General features: G+C 37.3%; 3 protein-coding genes across 4 annotated transcripts in view; 1 reads left to right on the forward strand and 2 right to left on the reverse strand.

Moving 5' to 3' along the window:
- CEBPZ (CCAAT enhancer binding protein zeta) overlaps nt 1-1,091 on the reverse strand; it is a 26,903-nt gene extending 25,812 nt beyond the window's left edge. The window contains exon 1 of the mRNA XM_019647782.1: nt 868-1,091. Coding sequence (XP_019503327.1) covers nt 868-1,050 — 183 coding nt within the window. The 5' untranslated portion in view covers nt 1,051-1,091. The remainder of the gene's footprint in view (nt 1-867) is intronic.
- Nucleotides 1,092-1,121: 30 nt separating this feature from the next.
- NDUFAF7 (NADH:ubiquinone oxidoreductase complex assembly factor 7) lies at nt 1,122-15,310 on the forward strand. 2 transcript variants are annotated; one of them, XM_019647793.1, is made up of 10 exons: nt 1,122-1,257; nt 1,514-1,677; nt 4,049-4,129; nt 5,024-5,134; nt 7,945-8,158; nt 9,736-9,794; nt 10,503-10,613; nt 12,826-12,969; nt 14,289-14,462; nt 14,961-15,310. In XM_019647793.1, exons 1-10 carry the CDS (start codon nt 1,203-1,205, stop codon nt 15,174-15,176), a joined length of 1,329 nt encoding a protein of 442 aa, XP_019503338.1. In that variant the 5' UTR covers nt 1,122-1,202; the 3' UTR covers nt 15,177-15,310. The 2 variants fall into 2 exon arrangements, with proteins under 2 accessions (XP_019503338.1, XP_019503339.1); XM_019647794.1 differs by lacking the exons at nt 1,122-1,257; nt 1,514-1,677 and adding an exon at nt 1,684-1,977.
- Nucleotides 15,311-16,552: 1,242 nt separating this feature from the next.
- The window catches only part of PRKD3 (protein kinase D3), a 35,790-nt gene continuing 32,399 nt past the window's right edge, over nt 16,553-19,943 (reverse strand). The window contains exon 16 of the mRNA XM_019647792.1: nt 16,553-19,309. Within this exon, the coding sequence (XP_019503337.1) occupies nt 19,136-19,309 (174 nt within the window). The 3' untranslated portion in view covers nt 16,553-19,135. The remainder of the gene's footprint in view (nt 19,310-19,943) is intronic.

Genomic DNA, 19,943 nt, shown 5'->3' on the forward strand with positions numbered 1-19,943 from the left:
CAAGTACAGAGCAAACTGTGAATCTGCCCCTGTAAGGTGTATTTCTCCTGCCTCAATTCCTACCTAACCCAAGAGTGGTCTCAAAACAATATTTTAAAAAAGAACACCAAATTCTGTCACATTTGCCCTAAATCTTCTAATGGTTTGGTCAAACTCAGAGCAAAAACCCACATTCCTACTTCTGATCTTTTCTTACTACTCTCCCCTTACACCTCACTCTGCCTCAACCACACTAACGTTTTTGTTGTTCATGGAGCAACATGGCTCACTCCTTTCTTTCCTTCAGGTGTTTGTTCAAACATTATCAGTGATGGGTTCCCGGATCACCTCATTTAAAACTGTGACCGCTTACTCCGTATCCCCCTCCTTCCTTGTTTTATTTTCCTCCATAGCACTTTTCAGCGTCTGACATACTACGTATTCAAAAGTTTGGTTAGTTTTTTTCCTTTAATTAGGATGCAAATTCCAAGGGAGCAGAGCGCTTCTTGTGCGCACAGGGACCAAGCGCGCATATTCTGTGAAAACAGAATTAGAATCCCAACACCACGGGAGTTCAAAACCCTGATGCCACGAAGTAAGGACCAAAAAAAGTCAGTCCTGTCCGACTGATGGAGGCGTGACTGTTATAGTACGTCAATAGAATGAGAGGAATACCTACATTCTAAATAAGGCCACAGCATACAAACATATAATTCTAAACTTTTCCCTTGCAAAGAGCAGTGGGAAATAAGTGCGGGAAGCGTACAGTGCACATTTCGAAGCCAGGGTCTGAGTGCAGTACGCCCTCCCACTCCACAACTCGGGAGCGGTCGGGCCATTAGTCCCGCCACGCGCCACGCGCGGGACCATTTTCCGCGCCTTTGTCCCCCTTCTCCGGGAGTCCAAGGCCATTACCTTGGTGCCTCCGAGCCGTAACACTTCCTCGAGGGAGAAGCCATTCTCGGTTTCATCGTTATCACCCTCGTCATCCTCGTCCGGGTCTTCCACCCCTTCCTCAGGACCCCAGGGCCGCTTGGCATGAAACTCCAAAGGTTTCTTGGCGGCCGCCATGATTAGCAAAGCACGCGCGGACGGTCCGCAGCTTCCTTCCGGCTGGCTCGGTGACGTGTTTCCTGCAGGTGTTGGTTGGGGGTGTGGTGTCCTCTTCCGGAAATTGATGTAATCCCGCCCCGGGCAGCGCGCGCCAGTGTGGGAAATTCGGAATGCGAGTCCTCGGGAAGGCCGGCGTGGGGCTGCTGAGCGCCGCGGCTCGCGCGGGTAAGCGTTCACCATCCCCTTCCGCCCACCGGAACCCCGGTTGCCGTGGGAACCGCGTGGGAGCCCCGGGAGCGCTCTGGGCCTCAGACAGAAAATGGCTGAGGTCGTGGGCCAAGTGCGTGCCGTGGACAGGAGTCCGCTTTTCGGCGTCGGGCGAGGTTAAGGGCGCATGAAGCCGCTTGGAAAGCGCTCACACTGCTACGCATGTGTAAATACTAAACTTTTTAATGGGTCCTGTGACGTGTGCTTCTCGCAGTCATTCCATGTCTTTGGAGAGGGAAATACTTCAGCTCCGGGAAAGAGCCGGTAGAAAACAACGCGGTGACTCCGATGCTGCGGCATCTCATGTACAAAATCAAGTCTACTGGCCCCATCACGGTAGCCGAGTACATGAAGGAGGTCTTGACCAACCCAGCCAAGGTATGGGTCGGGGGCCAGACGGCCAGGGCCTCGCTGGCAGATTCGCGAGGGGTGCGCCTGGAGGGGTGCGCCTGGAAGAGCCAGAGCGTCGCTACCCCAGGCAGTCGGGGTGCCCACCAGGGCAACAGCCACCCCGAAGACTTGGGGACGGATAAATTAATCTGTCCGTTGGTCAGGGCTGGATCAAGTTTGCGCCGGTGCCATTAAAGAGAAGGTCACAAGTCCCAAAGGTGTTCCGGAGACAGCGGAACAACCTGTTTGATTTATGAGGGAAGGACGACTTCCCTACCTGCGTTTATGGTAGGTAGGTGGGCCATCATTTCTCTGGAAGAAGGGCCTGGAGGAGGAGGAAGGATAAACAGTTCAGCCGGGCATGTTAATTTGAAGGTTATATGGGACCCTCAAGTGGAAATCCCTAGGCGACTGGAAATAAGAACGTAGTGCCTGGAAAGTTGTCTGTATTGGGATGGCTTCAGCAGGCACTGGAAGCGTCTTCTGGGTTTTTTTCTTGAGCAGGGACCATCTGGGTCTTGACTGTTCTAGGATTAAACGTCACAACTTTCTGACCTGTGTTTTCCTTGTTTGCTTTACAAAGCCTCTTGGTGAAAGCCTGTAGTCCTTTTATTTTTGAATGTTGCATCTTTTGCAGGGTTGAAATATGAGATCTGTGGAATTCTGGGGTTGGTTTGGCCTGTTGCTGCTCTTGGATGTGGTGGAGTGGCCCGGTGTCCAGAGGTTTAGGAAAGGCAGATATTTTCATTAACTTCTGAATGAAATGTAGCATTTCTCTTAACTATGAACATAGGCAACAACCAGTAGCATCAGCAACACCTGTGACTTTAGTTAGCGTCAGTGTAAATCACTGATACTGTCCTATCACCACAGAGTAACCGATTACAGGTATCTCACAATACCATTGTGTTCATCCGTGCTTCAAAACTTCGTTACTTATTAGACTTTTGGCTCAATTTTGTTTTTTTAATACACGTATAAAGAAGTATATATATTACTGTATCACAAATTTATTTTTAAATATTTGATAAGTATTTTTCAATTGATATATTTTGTAATCCTGTGTGTTTTAAGTCCTGTGCATTTAAAAACATTCTATAAAGGAGTCTGTAAGTTTCATCACACACTCCCAAAACACCCCTAAAATAGTTACTTATGAGGGAAAAGAGAAAGGCTGAAGGGGGGATGCTGTGTGGAGTGAAAAAAAGGTTTTTTAAGATGGGAGTGACTTGATTATATTTCTAATGCTGAGAAGGAAAAGTTGAAGCTGTGAGAGAAAGGAGATGATAAAAAGATCCTGGCCCATGAGAGTTGGGTGAGGAATGGTGATCAGTCCAAAGCACAGGTGGAGGGAACAGGTTTGGATAAAAACAGAAGGGGTAGGCATTTCATTTTTTGAGTCCCTAGGAAAGAATGGGAGCAGGTGGAGGCCAGGAGGGGTCAGAAAGTTGAGGGAGTCATATTTAATAACATTCTTTAATTCCTGTGTGAGCAGGAGCTCAGATCACTTGGTAAGAGTAAGGTGGTAGAGAAGGGGCATAAGGACCATAGGGAATTTTTAAACCAACAATTCTTGAGTGTCTCTTCGTTAGATATTATGCTAAAACTTGGGCTATGAAGGTAAATAAGACATAGTTCTCTCCCCCAAATAACTATTTGGTGAAGAACAGACATATAAATAAGCTCAGAAAAGGAAGCACTGGATTTAGTCTGAGGTTGAAGGGCTGGAAAAGGAGGAGGTCAGAGAAGGTGGCATTTCTGCAGATTCTATGGATGGGTATAAGATTGTCAGGGAGAAATGGGAAAGGATAAGGGAGGGTATTTGCAAAAGCATGGATGTGTGGACAAGCAGGCCTAATTTTAAAAAAGATGAAAACTATTTACTAAGCTATAACGTTCATATAAAAATGCATAAATCACAAGTGTACAGCTTGATGCATTTTCCCAAAGTGAACACTCCATGTAACTAGCACCCAGGTGGAGAAAGATAACACCAACAGGAGAGGCTAATTTGAAACAGAAAGTGTGAGAATTTGGGGGAGAGTGCTGGAGGAGTAGGCAGGGTCATGCTGTGTTCAGTTTCGGGAGCAGGGGAGGGAGGAAGGGCATGGAATGTAGAGAGAGACATTGCATGGCCTCTGCCTTTATAATTAGAGTAATTATTTTCCTACCAGTTCTGCAAAATGACTGTTACTTTGTAAAAATAAGTAAAGATACTGTGTTTATCTTATTTAGAAAAGAGAACTTTCTTACTACATAGTTTTTATTTCATTGTATACATTATGTAATATTTTGGAGAATGGTTTAAAAGCCTTATTTGAAAATTAATTTGTTTTCTCCATTTTCTCTTTTTATTTAGGGATATTATGTGCACCGTGACATGCTAGGTGAAAAAGGAGATTTCATTACTTCACCTGAAATAAGTCAGATGTTTGGGGAGGTAATACCCAATGTAAATTATAAAAGAAACTAATATCACAAACATTTGAGGTCAGCTCAAAATGCATTATTCTTTAATAGTGTTTTACAGTTTTGTTTTTGTGATTCATCAAAAGTTTTTATTTTTCAGTAGTTTTATACTGAGGGGATGGAGAGGCAACAGAGGAAAGAACATGGTACAGAGGACATTTGAAAAGTTTATACTTTACTATAGAAATGGAAATGTAGAGATAAGAGGTAAAAAAAAAAAAAAGATGTAAAAACCAGATGAAATATGAGAATGGGAGACGGAAGAGGTAGGTAGTACCCCAGTAGGAAGAGAGAAACATAAAAAGGAACACTGAGGAATTAGTGGAATCAAAATAAGCTCTCAAGCCCCCAACTATGATTTAATCATAGTTGCAGTAGAAATCTCCCTTTAAGAAACTTTTGAGTTCTTTTCAGGAATTCTAGTTCATTTATTTCCGTATAAGAACCTTTGATTGATTTAGAAATAGGAAAGAGTACACAAGAGGAAGTAGAATCCAGGCATTTGTAAAATACTACTCCCTAAAAGCCATGTAATTATTGAAATCATATAAATATGAAGAAATGGCATAATTATATATTTCATATGTCTGCTAACTTTCAAATACTAGTACCTTTCTGTAAGTGATATTCTTTTATTTGTGTCATGGACCTTTTATAGTGGAGGCAGCCTTTTAACTATGTTCTCTTATTATTAACTTTCCTAACTAGTGTCATAATATAGTCCCAGTGAAGTTCCTGTGTGTGCATACTATATGTACATATTAAATACATATGTATTTCTGGCATAAAGTGTGTATTTACATAGAGTTTTGTATTGCAGTATACTTCTATACTTTATAATACTTTAAGATTTTCCTTGTCACAGCTGCTGGGGATATGGTTTATCAGTGAATGGATGGCCACTGGAAAAACTGCAACTTTCCAGCTGGTGGAACTGGGCCCAGGTAGGGGTACCTTGGCAGGAGATATTTTGAGGGTAGGTAATAAAAGAGTGTCTTAAAGTCTCCTGTGTGTTATCTGATTATTTTTGACTGAGTTTGCAAACTTTGTTGATTTTCTTGGCTTTCAGTCCTACCTCCTTAATCTCATATTTCTCAGCTAAAATATAGTGTGAGAATAATATAATGAATCATTAGTTATTGTCTGTAAGGTTATAAAATATGGGGGCTGGGGAGAATGTGGAAGCACAAAGTATAAAACATTTAGAAGGCATTATGGGAGAATGTATTTTGAGTAGGGAGTTTTTAAATTATATATAAAGCAGAAGCCAAAAAGAAAAATATTAATAATTTCAACTACATTAAGAACTTTTTGTTCTTTAGAGAAACTAGGAACTTTTTGCTCTTCAAAGACACCATAGACTGATGAGACAAGCTACAAGTTGGAGAAGTTATTTACAACACATATAACCAAAATGAACTAGTAGTTCCTTTAAGTCAATAAGGTGACAGATAACTCAATAGAAAAATCAGGCGAAATATCTGAACAGGCCCATCATAAAAGAGGTAATTCAAATTGCCAATAAAAACAAAAAGATCTCAGACTCATTGGTAGTCAGAGAAATCAAAATTAAAATCAGTGAGAGACCACTTTACCCTCAAAATTGAAAAGTCTGACCCCACCAAGTGTTGGTGAGAATGGGAGATGTGGAACAATGGGAACGCTCTTACTGTTCATAAGAGTATAGTTTGGTGCAACTACTTTGAAAAGTTATTTGGCATTACCTACCAATGTCAAAGTTATTTATAGTATGTGACCCGGCAGTTTTAACGCTAGGCATATGTATACCCTAATGGAACTCATGCATGTACCAGGAAACATATACAAGGAGATAGCAGCATTAAGAATAGCAAAAACCTAAAATAATCCAAATGCCTACGGGTGGGAAAACTAGATAAAAACACTGTAGTACACTCCTACAGTGGAATACCAAGTGCTGTGAAAATGCATGATGAAATTGGAGCAGATTGCAACCATATGCAACATGGAACTCAACATCTTGTTGAGTGAAAACAGCAATTTATAAAAGAATTCATATCATGATTACATTTACATAAAATCTGAAAATAGTCAACATTAAACAATATATTTTTGTTGGTACAGATTTAGTAACAGTTGTAAAGAAAAGCCAGTTAATGATAAACTTGAGATTCAGAATGGTAGTTACGTTTGAGGGTGAGGGAGGACATGGGTGGGGGCTTTAAAGGTAAGGGTCATGTCTCATTTCTGTAATCAGATAGTGGATATTATTCCATATGTCATTCTACCATTCTGTGTAATATTTTATAAAAACATTAAAAAGGAATATTGTTTCTAGTACATGAGAAATAACTATTAAACTTCAATAGTTTACACTGTTTTGGAACCCATAAGTCTTTTTGAGCTTATTTCATGTGTACCTGGCAATTTAGTGTTAAAAAAAAAAATTCAATATAAATTTAAATTTTTTGATGCTAAATGATTTTTGCTTGAAATTAGGAATTGAAGGGTTTTTTAAAAGAAAATTTACAAACATCTGACAAATAAGAATCCCAATTATATCATTTCATTTTGGGGGAAATAACCCATTGATTTAAGTTTCCAGGGCTCTATTTTATATCTCTTTAAATTGGCAACGTCATTTGAATATAAAATAATTCATAAGATTCTCAAATAATATTTTCTTGTCAAGTACTTTAAAAATCAAGTCCCCAGCTCATAAAATGTATAAAGGATGCTTTCCTACATCAAGTTCTCTTAAAAAGCCTAAATTCTAAAAAGAATTTAAAGGAATGTAAAGAAAATAGGCAAACACACAATTATAGACTCGTTTTTGTTTTCGATAATACTTTATGAAGGATTTTTCTCCTGGGAAGAAGTTTTTCCATTTGTAGTTTCATCTTAAAACTAAATTTGGAAAAATCATTTTGTTACCAGTCTATAGCTGCATATTCAGGTCTCAAAAGTAGTTGGCAAGTTACCAGTGAAAATTAAATTCAAATGAGAATTTGAATGTACTTTATGCTTTTGGCATTGAATTTTTAGCATTAAAATATTGATAAAATATTAGTATATCTTTTTATCTCATGTTTACAACAGTAAAAAAAATGTGTGTAGCTAAAAAATAATGGAAAATGTGAAAGAATCCCAAAATTAAGCTGTTAAATTATTAGTGCCGTTAACATTTGATTTCCTAAGGATACACTTTGATGGTCTCAAAGATGAGGTTATTTCATAGACTTAGCAGTTTTATAAAATCAAAGCTATATACATTTTATTTCCTTGATCTTTTTTTAGACTCTTTGGTCAGAATCACTGTTTTTATTGGATTCTAAATCTTTTATTTTCATTTGTTAATCATAATTCTACGTTTTATCTTTAAGGAACCAAATTGTGTACTGTTCCTTTCTTATGTAGACTATGTTTAATAACTAATAGGTTATGATTCTCTAGACTGCTGGAGAGTGGCTTCTGTGAGGAACAGATTTCTCTAGAACAGCAGTTCTCAACCTTTCACAGGGGTCGCCTAAGACCATCGGAAAACACATATTTTCGATGATCTTAGGAACGAGACACCGCTCCTCTATCCGTCTCCAGGCCCACATGCAGATACGCCCACATACGAATACCCGGCGACCCATGAAAGGGTCGTTCGACACCCAAAAGGGTCGTGACCCACAGGTTGAGAACTGCTGCTCTAGAACCAATTTTTCTACTGTGACGAGCAAATTATTGAAGTCAGTGGTTAGAAAACCTAAAAGTCTACTCAACACACTGTATTTTGCCAATTTTTCTTTTTGTATTTAGGTGTTCAGTCAGCTTGGATCTGTGCTGAAAAACTGTGACATTTCAATACATCTGGTAGAGGTGAGCCAAAAGTTAAGCGAAATTCAAGCATTAACACTGACTGAGGAGAAGGTCCCATTAGAACGAAGTGCTGGATCACCAGTATATATGAAAGGTGTTACTAAGTCTGGGATTCCAATTTCCTGGTACCGAGATCTGCAGGATGTTCCAAAAGGTAATGATTTTACAATGATTAATGGACCTTACAGTAGTGATAGGTGACCACAACCTTGTACAGCAATATACAGATGGTTCCAACTTATGATAGTTCAACTTAGGCTTTTTCAACTTTACGATGATGCACAAGTGATACACATTCAGTAAAAATTGTACTTCAGATTTTGAAGTTTGATCTTTTCCGAGGCTAGCAATATGTTTTACTATACTTTCTTATGGTGCTGGGCAGCGGCAGCAAGATGATTTTGCCCAACTGTAAGTGTTCTTAGCACGTTTATGGCAAGGCTGGACTGAGCTATGATGTTTGGTGGTTTAGGTGTATTAAATGCATTTTTTACTTAAAGATTTTTTTTTGTTTTTTTTTTTGTTAAGATTTTTATTGGGGAATTGGGGGAAGGGGAACAGACAAGTTGCTGTTGTTTTGTTCTTCAGTCTAATTGTTGAGGACGTTGCTTCACTGGCCCAAGTTGGCACCATCATTGTGCTCTTCCCAGGCGAGGCAGATCAGTCGCCGGCTTCTGGATGTCCGCTGGCTGCTCATGCTGGCTGCTGGCTACACACGGTAGCCCATGGCTACCCACTGCTGCTGGGGGCGACTTACAGCAGCCCAGCTCCAGGTCGAGCTGTTGTTCAGCATCTTAGCTGTGGAGGGCAGTGTCACTGGCCCTCATATGTGGGATCCGAACCGGGGCCCTCTGGCATCCGAAACCAGCTCTTAACCAATGCACCACTCGGCCGGCCCCTTAAGGATATTTTCAACTTATGATGGGTTTATTGGGACATAACACTATCCTAAGTCGGGGAGCATCTGTGATTAATTTAGTGCCCCAAGTCCCTTACCCATAGAGAATAGTGAACTTTTTTCTACAAAAGAACATTGTATTAAAAAAATAAAATTTTCTAACATTAAGGAGCAATGAATTTCATGTGGTTTTGCAAAAAAACAAAAATTGCAATGTAGATCTCTGTTGTACTTTTTAGTTTTCCCTATACCTAAGATAGTGAGGACTGCTGATGAAACAGTCCAAGGCAGCAGGGCCTGGAGGAAGCAGTGTTAGTAAGGAGGTTTATTTGAATTATCTCGTCTTTTGAACAACCTTACTTGCCTACAGGGAAGCAGTCTATTGCAGGCACATCCCTGTACTCCTCAGGAATCTTACATTGATGAGCTCTAGCTCAAACCTATAGTGGTCTGATCTTGGGCAAGACACGTCAGCTGGCCCTGGCCTCAGCTATCTTGGATGAGTGTAGGAAATTCAAGTCCTCTTTCAGCTAACAAATTTGAGTTCTAATTTCTTTCAGGCCTAGTGATGAATAAGAGAATCAACTGATAATTGAAATATTTCAGCTCTCTGACCTTGATATGTGGAAAATGAGAATAGTAATACTTGATTCTTTGTACTTTATGCAGAGTAGGTTTGCTGTGGACAAGGGGGTGATTCTGTGGTAGTGATGATTATGGAAGCAACACAGGTACCAATACAAAGAGCTAGGCATTTTCTTTTTGTTAATATACAAAAGAACCAATTATCTTAAAAATTCTTAAATGTTATTTTTTGTTCTATTTTTAAATAGGGTACAGCTTTTATCTTGCACATGAATTTTTTGATGTTCTTCCTGTGCATAAGTTTCAGGTATGATGGGAAAAAAGTCATGTTTATAATTGAATAACGAAGGGCCTTAGTTGTAAGAATAAATATTTATGGTATTTAATTATTCAGTATATGAACATTACTTGGTGAAGTTAACTATATTTCGAATTTCTAATGAATGTAAATAATTGAAAAGCAAAAATGAAATATTAAATGGAATTTTTAATTGTCTTGATAATTATTAAGAATTCTTAATTCTCCTGACAAAGTTGTTGAGAATATACGATGGTAAATGGCTCTAGTACAATGAAAGATTGCTTTTTAGCAAATATTTGTAAATTCTAAAGATTAATTATTTTCTTCTTTCTATGAGATTTAAGATTTGGTGGCAATGTATTTGTACTGGTAACTTCTAAGGCTACGAGTATGTATTATGTAGTAATTTATTAGCAGAAGGTTCTGTTTAGTCCTCCTGAATCTGTTTCCCATTTTGGGGGCACTTTTCATGCTGTTTATTTTATCTTCCACAGCTCCATCTCTTAAGTAAATACCATTAATAGTTTTCATCTATCAGTCTACTCATATTGTTTAAAGGAAATGAAGTAATGCCTTTGAATAATTTTAAGTGGTAAAGTGCTCTATTAATATTACTTATTTATGGTGAGAGGAGAAAACTAATAGTTATTTTTGGTGGAGGCAGTTTTGGGAAGACTTGCAAAAAATTGTTTTTATGCGTTTTTTTATGTTTAGAAAACACCACAAGGATGGCGAGAAGTATTCGTTGATATTGACTCAAAAGTCCCTGATAAATTGAGGTTTGTTTTGGCGCCTTGTGCCACCCCAGCAGAAGCCTTCATACAAGTAGGTATAAGCTTTTTCTTCTTCATATTGGGTCGTCAGAAAAGTTACGATGCATTTTTGCAATGAAACAGAAAAAATACATCATGACTTTTCAGACAACCCAACAGTTTATTGCCAATGAAATCTTCAAAGTCCTATTTTCTGAGTTACTATTTTAGAGTTCCTTTTTAGGGGAAGGAGTTGCTGACAACATGTGAGGTGCTTTTTATTAATAGTAAAAAGTGGAGAGGATCTAGAGCCAGGAGACTGGGTTAAACATTTCTTAGCTGTGTGGCATAACTGTATAATAAGAGATCTCTTAGTAAGTCCTTATTCAGTGAGTCCTTACCTTCTCCGTTTACCTATCAAATGTTGACAATACTGTCTGTTGACGGAAGGGTTTGATGTGTGTGAAAACAGTGTGGTACAGTGTATAGTAAAGTAACAACAATATTTATACTTTGTATTTCTCTGTACTTTCTCGCTTAATTCTTAGAATACCTCTATTTTAGGTAAGTTTCATTATCCCTCTGTCTGGGCTATTGTTAGAGCATGGCTTTTTTCTCTACTTCCACCCAGATCTCAATTTGATTCTAGACTGCCAGGATGGTAGATCTACAACTGTTCTCTATTTGACTTCAAGGAATAATCACAAGAGCCTGTCTATCGTGGGGTTATGTTTAAAGGTTCAAAGAAAACCTGTACTTCTCAGGAATGCTTGGGCTTTACAGTGCCTGTTTTATTGCTTTTTTTTCCAGCTCAGAAAAAAAAGATGTCTACTTTTTGGACCATATAACTAAGAACTTCTACCTCAGAAACTGCCAGTTTTACATAAGCATAGGAGCTTTAAAACATAAATCTATGAATTGTTTTTTCTTTTGCAAAGCAAAAGTAAGTTAAAATATCAGCCTAAGCGTTTGTGAGCATTTCTGTTCATATTCTGGCTACCTTATTTTACCTGGGGAACAAATTCATCAAGCTACCAAGAGCTAACCCTCCTGGCCTTGGGGGTTGTTTCTTTTTAGTTCTTGACTTGGGTAGTATTCACTTATGAGACAAGGAGCGATGGTTTTCCCTCTCATTTGAATGGGACAAATGATAACAGAATCTGCCATCGGGAAGAGCAGGCTAAGATGGGAAGAATGTCAGCATGGTACACTGAGATATGTCAGCTTCTGCCTGAAGTGGCTGGACTAATAATGGTTTTTACAGTTAAACCATAGTAACTTATTTAATAGCACTGGGGGCTAAGTGGTTTGTTGTTTCATTTAATCCTTACAAGCCTAGTACATATATAGTGAGGAACTGGACTCTGAAAGGTTAAGGTAACTTGCCTGTAATAAGTAGTAGGAAGAGCTGAGACTCAAAGAGCTGAGCTTGTCTAACTTTGTACCTGTTAGACCTGTCCCATTATAAGCAGAGACGTCAGGGCACATCAATACTTCCTTTGTAATAGGGTGCTAGGAGGGAGCAAGAGTTAGTGTATATTTTTCTAATGAAGAAAATAAATTTTCCATTATCTCAGAAATTAGTGAAATTTCATATATGCTTGTCAAATTGACAAGTAATTAATATTGTCATTTCACTTTTTAAGCTACAATAATATGCACTTATTGAGAACACCTGGTTAATAACTTGAATGTCTGGGGGAAATAAGGACGTCAGGTCCATTGGCACTAGTTCATACGCTGATGTTTTTGGATATAGGGCATATCCTTAGGATGCCTTTAGCCCCAACAGAAGGCATCATAATATACTTGTTTAATAAGGTCTAATTTTTATATAGGATTTATATAATTTGTTCATTTAGCAATTTTTTGAGTTCCTATTATGTGGCAGGCACTCTTCTAAATAGACAAAAAACTCCTTTCCCATGCTTTCAACCCAGTGGAATGTGGGTGTGTCTGCGTGTGTACATGAATTATAGAAGTAATGGCACCATAAATAAAGTGATAATGTACTTGGTCACCTGGAGGGTTGGGAGGTCATAAGCCATATTATAAAAGGGATTAAGATTGCAATGTCTTTGTAAGCTTAGTGGATGGCATCAAAGAACCAGGGAGTGGTGGATAATAGAAAGGATGCCATGTGAAAAAAGTTGAGTGTAGAAACATATTGAGAACGAATTTATTTGTATTTTAACTAAGACATACTCATTGTAGAAAATCTTGAAAAACCCTAAGAAAACAGTTCTTTTGAATGATGTATTTTCTTCCAACTGTCCTCTTACTAGCACGATGAAACAAGGGATCACGTGGAAGTGTGTCCCGATGCTGGTGTTATCATTCAGGAAATTTCTGAACGCATCGCACTAGCTGGAGGTGCTGCACTGATTGCTGATTATGGTCATGATGGGACTAAGACAGACACCTTCAGAGTATGTATAACTCGGGACTTATTAGAATTTAATGGGTATGATTTACTTCATTATCAACTGAAAGGTTTGAAGCTCATTGAAGATCTTTATCTTTGGTTTCTATTAGGTTGTTGGAAAAGTCATGATGTATTTTTTCTGTTTTTCGTTGCAAATATGACTTTTCCCACAACCCAATACAATGCCTAGCACTGTTGTTACATTATTTTATAATTAATGTTAACTCCTATTATAATTACTCTTAACTCTAGATCTTATTCCTAAGCCCAAGTCCACTGTCCAACCCTCCTTTGAACAGGGTCTGAATTGTCTACAATCTTCCTTAAGTTGTAGATCTCAGGTTTCCATAGATCCTAGGAAGCAGCTAAATAATACAAATGGAAAGAGTTTCTTAAAGTTCTTAAAATTTTCTGCCCTTCTGTCATGAAAAAAATTTATTTTGGTACTTCTTTGCAGACTTGATCTAGCTACTGTAATCATTCAAACTTTTTCTGTCATATTTGCAACATCTTTTCCTCTCCAGATATATATTTTTTACTTTTTAAAACATCCTTTCTTAAATTCTTTGAATATGATCAATTCTGTTCACTATATTAATTGAAATACATTTAACTAGATGCTGTTAGTCATTTTCTAGATCTGTGGCTCTCAGTTTCTAACTTTATTATATCTAAGAAAAACCTGGGGAGTTTGTTAAAAATGTTGATTTCCTACACTTACCTATAGGATGCTGCTTCATTAGGTCTGAGTAGCCTAGTAACGTATTCTCAGGTGATTCTGATACACATAGTTGATGGATACACTTTGTAAAACACCATCTAGGTCAGCGGTTCTCAACCTGTGGGTTGCAACCCGTGTGGGGGTCGATCGACCCTCTCACAGGGGTCACTGGGTACTCGTATGTGAGCGTATCTGCATGTGGGCCTAGAGACGGATAGAGGAGCAGTGTCTCGGTTCCTAAGACCATCGAAAATATGTGTTTTCCGATGGTCTTAGGCGACCCCTGTGAAAGGTTGAGAACCGCTGATCTAGGTTCTGATAACCTGAATGCACTTGGAGAATTCATGAGATCTCCTCTATTCCATCACCATTAATGAAAACGTTAACTGTCAGGCATTGTACTTTGTATTGGGTTTTCCACAGAGCAGCTCATTTGAAGAAAAGGGTGCTATTGCATTTTAAGGGTTGGTAAACCACTGAATTAGGCCATATTTTCCTTTTTAATGATTATGCAATAAGTACTAAAATGATAGCATTTCTTTAATCTTGCTAATGATACCATAAAAAGACAAAAACTCACTATTTTAAAAATTATGTTCAAGGGGTTTTGTGGCCACAAGCTTCATGATGTCTTAATTGCCCCAGGAACAGCCGACCTAACAGCTGATGTGGATTTCAGTTATTTGCGCAGAATGGCACAGGACAAAGTAGCTTCTCTGGGTCCAATAAAACAACAAATGTTTTTAAAAAATATGGGCATTGATGTCCGGCTGAAGGTAATGATTTATTTTACTTCACCATCATTAAATATTTTAACTTAACAGTATTAAAAAAAAGAAAAACATTTTAAATAATAAGTTCACCTGGCCTTGATGTTCTTGTAGTTAACCAGAAGTTTGTTCCAGCCTTCTCAGTAGTGTAGGATTTAGTGGAACTGGACATCCTGGGGGTGGAGCAGCCTGGTCTCGTATCTCCCTATGAGGTAGAATTAAGACTTTCAAATAATGTTCATGTTCGTTAAGAAAACTTGACCACATTTATGGGTGTGAGTTTTACAGCTGTTCTGAAGACATTTTAACCCTTCCGTGTAGATCAGCCCACCTGGTTTGGGTCACAGCAACCTATATATTTTTAATAAGCACCCCATGATTTTGAGGCAGGTAATCAGAAGTCACATTTTAAGCATGGCTTTATTGAATAGTCATTAGCATTGCTGCATAGAACTATACAGAAACTCTTTCTTGTCATTTTTACTAAGAAAATTTTTTTTTCAGGTTCTTTTAGATAAATCAGATGAGCCATCCTTGAGGCAGCAGTTACTTCAGGGGTATGATATGTTAATGAATCCTAAGAAGATGGGAGAAAGATTTAACTTTTTTGCCTTGCTGCCTCATGAGAGACTTCATGGTGGAAGCCATCAGAGAAATGCCCGTCAGTCAAAACCCTCTCCATCACCCGTAGCTGGGTTTAGTGAACTTGTTTGGAAGTGATATTTCAATTTGGACTTTTTTGCCCTCAAGTCTAAGAAACCAAAATAAAGGGAACATATTTCATATGTCACAGGTAAAGTATTAAAATATTTTGTCTCTTCACAATCAATAAAAATAGCCCATCTTACATACAACTAAACATTGTGTCTAAAACTCTGGAAACAAATATGTGTTCTCACATATGAAAGAAGTTACTGTGAAACTGAGTTTCCTTCAATTACCAAGGTGAGTTGCTGTATTTTTATTTTTAAAAGTAAACATGAACACTGATTGGTTTAATAAAAACTGGAAACAACCTAACTGGCCATTCACAGGGGATTGGTTAAATAGAACTATCCACATATTAATTTTAAAAATGACATACAGCAATATGTTCTGACATAGACCTCTTAAGATTTGGTAAGTGAAAAGAGTAGGGTGCAAAGTGTTTTAGTTATGAGTCCATTTTTTGTTGGAGAAAAGCTGCATTAAAAAAATGCTTATAGGTAATTCTAGAGAAATATTTTAGTGCAGACTGGTTGTTTTCTGTTTTGTGATATTTACTTGTTATGTAAGAAGTAAAGGATACCCAATAATCATTATTAAATTTCTCAACTGGAAGTGGGCTTTAGGCATGGGAAGAGACAATTTTTATTTGTTCCCTTTGAGGTATTTGAATTTTTTACCACATGCTTCTCTGAATTTTATAATTGAAAAAAAAAACACAAAAAACTAGATTTAAAAAAATTTAAGTCACAGTGAAACCAGTAAACCTGACATGTACTTGACATATGAGTTAGACTAAATAGAATAGACTGCCTAGGAGGAATAATTTTCTATTGGGTTGTCGGAAAAGTCATGATGTGTTTTTTCTGTTTTTCATTGCAAAAATGCGTCATGACTTTTCTGACAACCCTATAATTTGAGCTAATTTTCCCTTATTTTCAGATAAATGTCAAGTTTTAGTTCTATTAAGTTCTCATTTTTTTGTTTACAGAACTTTTATATTAATACCAAACACATGGACTTTCTGAAGAATTATATTAGCAACACAAATTAACAAGTGAGAGTAAAGAATATTAGCCATGTGTGTTAAACTTATGGCAAAACTATATTGCAAGTTTATTGGCAAGAGTGATGAACTGTTGCTTTTTATTGCTTCTTTGGCTTATCTGAGAACAGGACTAGCATTCTGTGTCTCACTCTAAAGGAAGATGGAGGCCTTATTTTTCAGATGCTGTCCAGCCTTGGGCCATTCCTAGTCATTTAAGTCTTCTGGCAGTTGCAGTAGTGGACTATTTCATGGTAGTTCCTGAAAAATTTTTAGTTACAATTATTCCAAACTTTCATTCCAAGAAATGAGACCTCTAGATAATTACCTCAATTTTCATATAAAATTGTAAAAAACGAGGCTTTTTTTATTTTAGGCAGTTAAAAAAAATCAGTGTTCTTAAATATAGCATTAGTTCCATTTACAAATACTATTTCCAAAATAATTCTCTTACCAAGGCCTGGAAAATAACACAACCAAATAAAATTTTCTTTGGATACCTTGACTAGAGATAGGCTCAGGTTTTCACATGGAAAAGTATGGTGATATGGAAATACATTTTATTATTAAGCTTCTTTGAGGATATTTACAAAAAGTGGGATGTAACAAAAAATATAAAACTGTACTGAAGAGTGTCATTATGGACTACTTTGTACATTATCAAATGTTTCTCTCAATTATTTCTTGTACAGACTTCAAGACAAAAAAAATGGTTATGCAGGTTATACAGTATCTGGAGCAGTTACTCAACTCCAAATTATCTGACAGTGCCTTTACAAATTTAGAAAACTTCTTAGGTATTCAACAACAAAAACAGAGTGCAATTAATTTCATGGCTTGTAAAGTTTGATTATATAAGTAGAACAAACAAGTGTCATTCCAGTTAATTTTCACCTTATGCAGTAAAACAACAGGGTGCCTAATGACTTGGAATTACTCCATTTTAGCATGTTGATATAAACAGACTTAACTTTGGAGAAATTGGGGGAAATCATCCTAGGGAAAATACATTTCTAAAAGATTTTGAAAAATTAATTTGGTTTTTAAAACTACTAAAATGAGACTGAAATACTGAGAGCTGTGGCATGTCTCCTGGAGATATTTATGGGGAGACAGTATAGCAAAATGGTTAGGAGGCTGAGGTGCAAATACTGTGACCTTCAGCAGCTACTTAATCTCCCTGTACCTCAGTTTCCTTATCTGTGACATGGGGTTCACTGTGCTGTTGTGAGGATAAGTTAACATGTAAAGAGCTCAGAACATAGGAGCACTGCACGTTTGCTCCTCTCTCAAGGGCATTTTTAGTCCTCGGTAAGGGAGTAGCTTCAGGGATCTCAAAAGGCCCTGTGTGTCTCAGTTTGTTCGTATATGAACAATCTTTTCTTTGGCTACCTCAGATTCAGTGGGCAGTAATAATGAACAGTTTTATAGTTTTTAGTTTATCGAATATGGTTAAACATATCTTTACAACACTGAGGAAGGTAGAGGCAAGAATTATGATCTTCATTTTATAGATTGAGGAACTCGAGGCTCACACAGATTGTCACCTGGCCAGGCCAACACAGCTAATAAAGAGGGGAGCCTGGACTTAGAAGACTAAACCCAGACCTTCTGACTCCAAATCTTTTGCTCTTTTTGGAGGAAAAAAAAGTATACAGTGATTACTGAGGGATGAAGAAACAAAAAGCCATTAGACTGTATAAGTGGGTGGTCCCAGACAGTAAACTTGGGGGCGGGGGGAGAAGGAAATTATTAGTAACTTTTTAAAAGCTATGGAAAAGTGTAACCTCTTAAGTATATCTGAGTAGAAAAAAAATTTCTTTAGCTGGCTGCTGGAGCTGAAATGGTAAAAAAAAAAATTCTTTCATTTGCTCTGTTGATATATCCCTACCCTTATAAACTATTAGGTGTTTCATGGTCAACTGCACTCACTTGCTTAAAATAACTGATTTTCAAACATTCCAGATGGATACTGTTCAATATTCTTTCCTGTAGCATTAATTGACCCTGTACTGGCCTTACTTTTAGTATATATTTAATTTTCGTCCTCAAATTATTCAAACCTGTGTAAAGATAAATTGTGTAATTAGAATTTAGATCTATACCCATTGAATTCTGGACTCTAACAGTGGTGTCAGTGGGAACACGGTATTTAGCAGTAGAGCTGAGCTATGAGAAAACATACATAATAACTCAGCACTCAGACCAGCAGTTCCTACTGCTGGTTTTGTAACATCAGTTGTCCCAAATTACCTTAGAGGCTATTGTAACATACTCACAAAAGGTGGCAACTTAATTTTTATGTTGTAGAGACCATATTCAGAGTTTCAACTCCAAAAAGGTTAGGGGGTCACTGTTTTGGGGAGTCTTGATTGACCTAAAAAAGAAAGGTAAACAGTCCAGCAGTCCTTTTCTAGGCATCTAGGAAAACCCCCTCGATGCCTCTGTGTGGCCAGTTAAATGTTTACAAGTCCTTATTGAAAATCTCATGTTGATAGCCTCTTGGTTATCTCTTAAATGCAAACCTGTTTAGTAATCAACCTTATAACTCTTGTATGATTTCATCAAGCTATGCAATAACTGGACTCTGGCTTGCCTTTTAAAAAATATAAGAACAGGAAAGGGAAGATTAAGTGCCACTATTGTACTAAAGTGAAGGATTAGGAAAAAATACAAAAACCAGTTATTGCTTATGCTATAAAAATTTATGAAAAGCTTCCTCTTGGTTCCATTATCTGTTTTTATTACTCAGTTTTCCCTCTTGTACCTACTCATTATGAACTACAGTATTGGTGTCACTGATTCCTTATCATATTTCCTCATGTCTTTGCATCCTTGCAGATGACAATCTCCAAAGAACAACAGTTGTGCAGCAAAATAGCAGTCCATAAAATGAAATCCTTCCTTATTGAAGTTAGGTCATTGATAATTAAGGATCTTCTTCCATATCATCTGGATTGGGAGCCATAATGAAGTGCTTTGGGTATTCCAGGTTGTGTGTGTATGCATGTATTTCCCAGCGGGCATCATCACTTTCATGTGTAATGTAACGTTCTCCAATGCGAGTTTCAAATTCTCTAAGGTCAAGCCAAGTCTGATAGTCCTAAAAAAAAAAAAGAAGCGATTATGAACCATAAAAGAAACAAAATACTGTCAACCTTTTTTTTTTTTGCTTAGCACTCTAGTCATAATTAACAACTATTTATAAATATCGTACTTGTTATAAAGTAAGTTCCATTTGTAATATCTTAAATTAGCAATGTTGAAGATAAATAATTTTTCAAATTTAGAATCTCTATGAAGAAAGTAATTAGTTTTCTAAAATTAAAAAAAAAATTGCCTCGGGCCTCTGAGATGGCTAATAATATTCACTAAAACATTTTGTTCCATACTGACAGGCTTATATCTTATTTCTTAAAATAGAAGAAACTACTTAGAATTTTTATTAGGATAATTTAATAATCGCTAAAAATAACTGATTGCATTTGTTTTGAAGTTAATCCCACCCCTCGCTCCCCTTAATATAGTTCTAAAGCTTCTCTCTTTACCTTCAAGTTTGAGGTTTATCTTTTGACAAAACTATTCAATTGCTTTTGGAGGAAGTAAGCCAGACATTTCAAATGCATTTCAGATCTCATCAATGTAAATATAAACTTTCAGTGCACATTTTAAAAGTAAAATATATTTGACAAAATAATGTCATGCTCATCTTACCAAAAAGTGAAATGACCACTAAA

Source organism: Hipposideros armiger, unplaced genomic scaffold (genome assembly GCF_001890085.2).
Source record: "Hipposideros armiger isolate ML-2016 unplaced genomic scaffold, ASM189008v1 scaffold_116, whole genome shotgun sequence".
Lineage (NCBI taxonomy): Eukaryota > Metazoa > Chordata > Mammalia > Chiroptera > Hipposideridae > Hipposideros > Hipposideros armiger.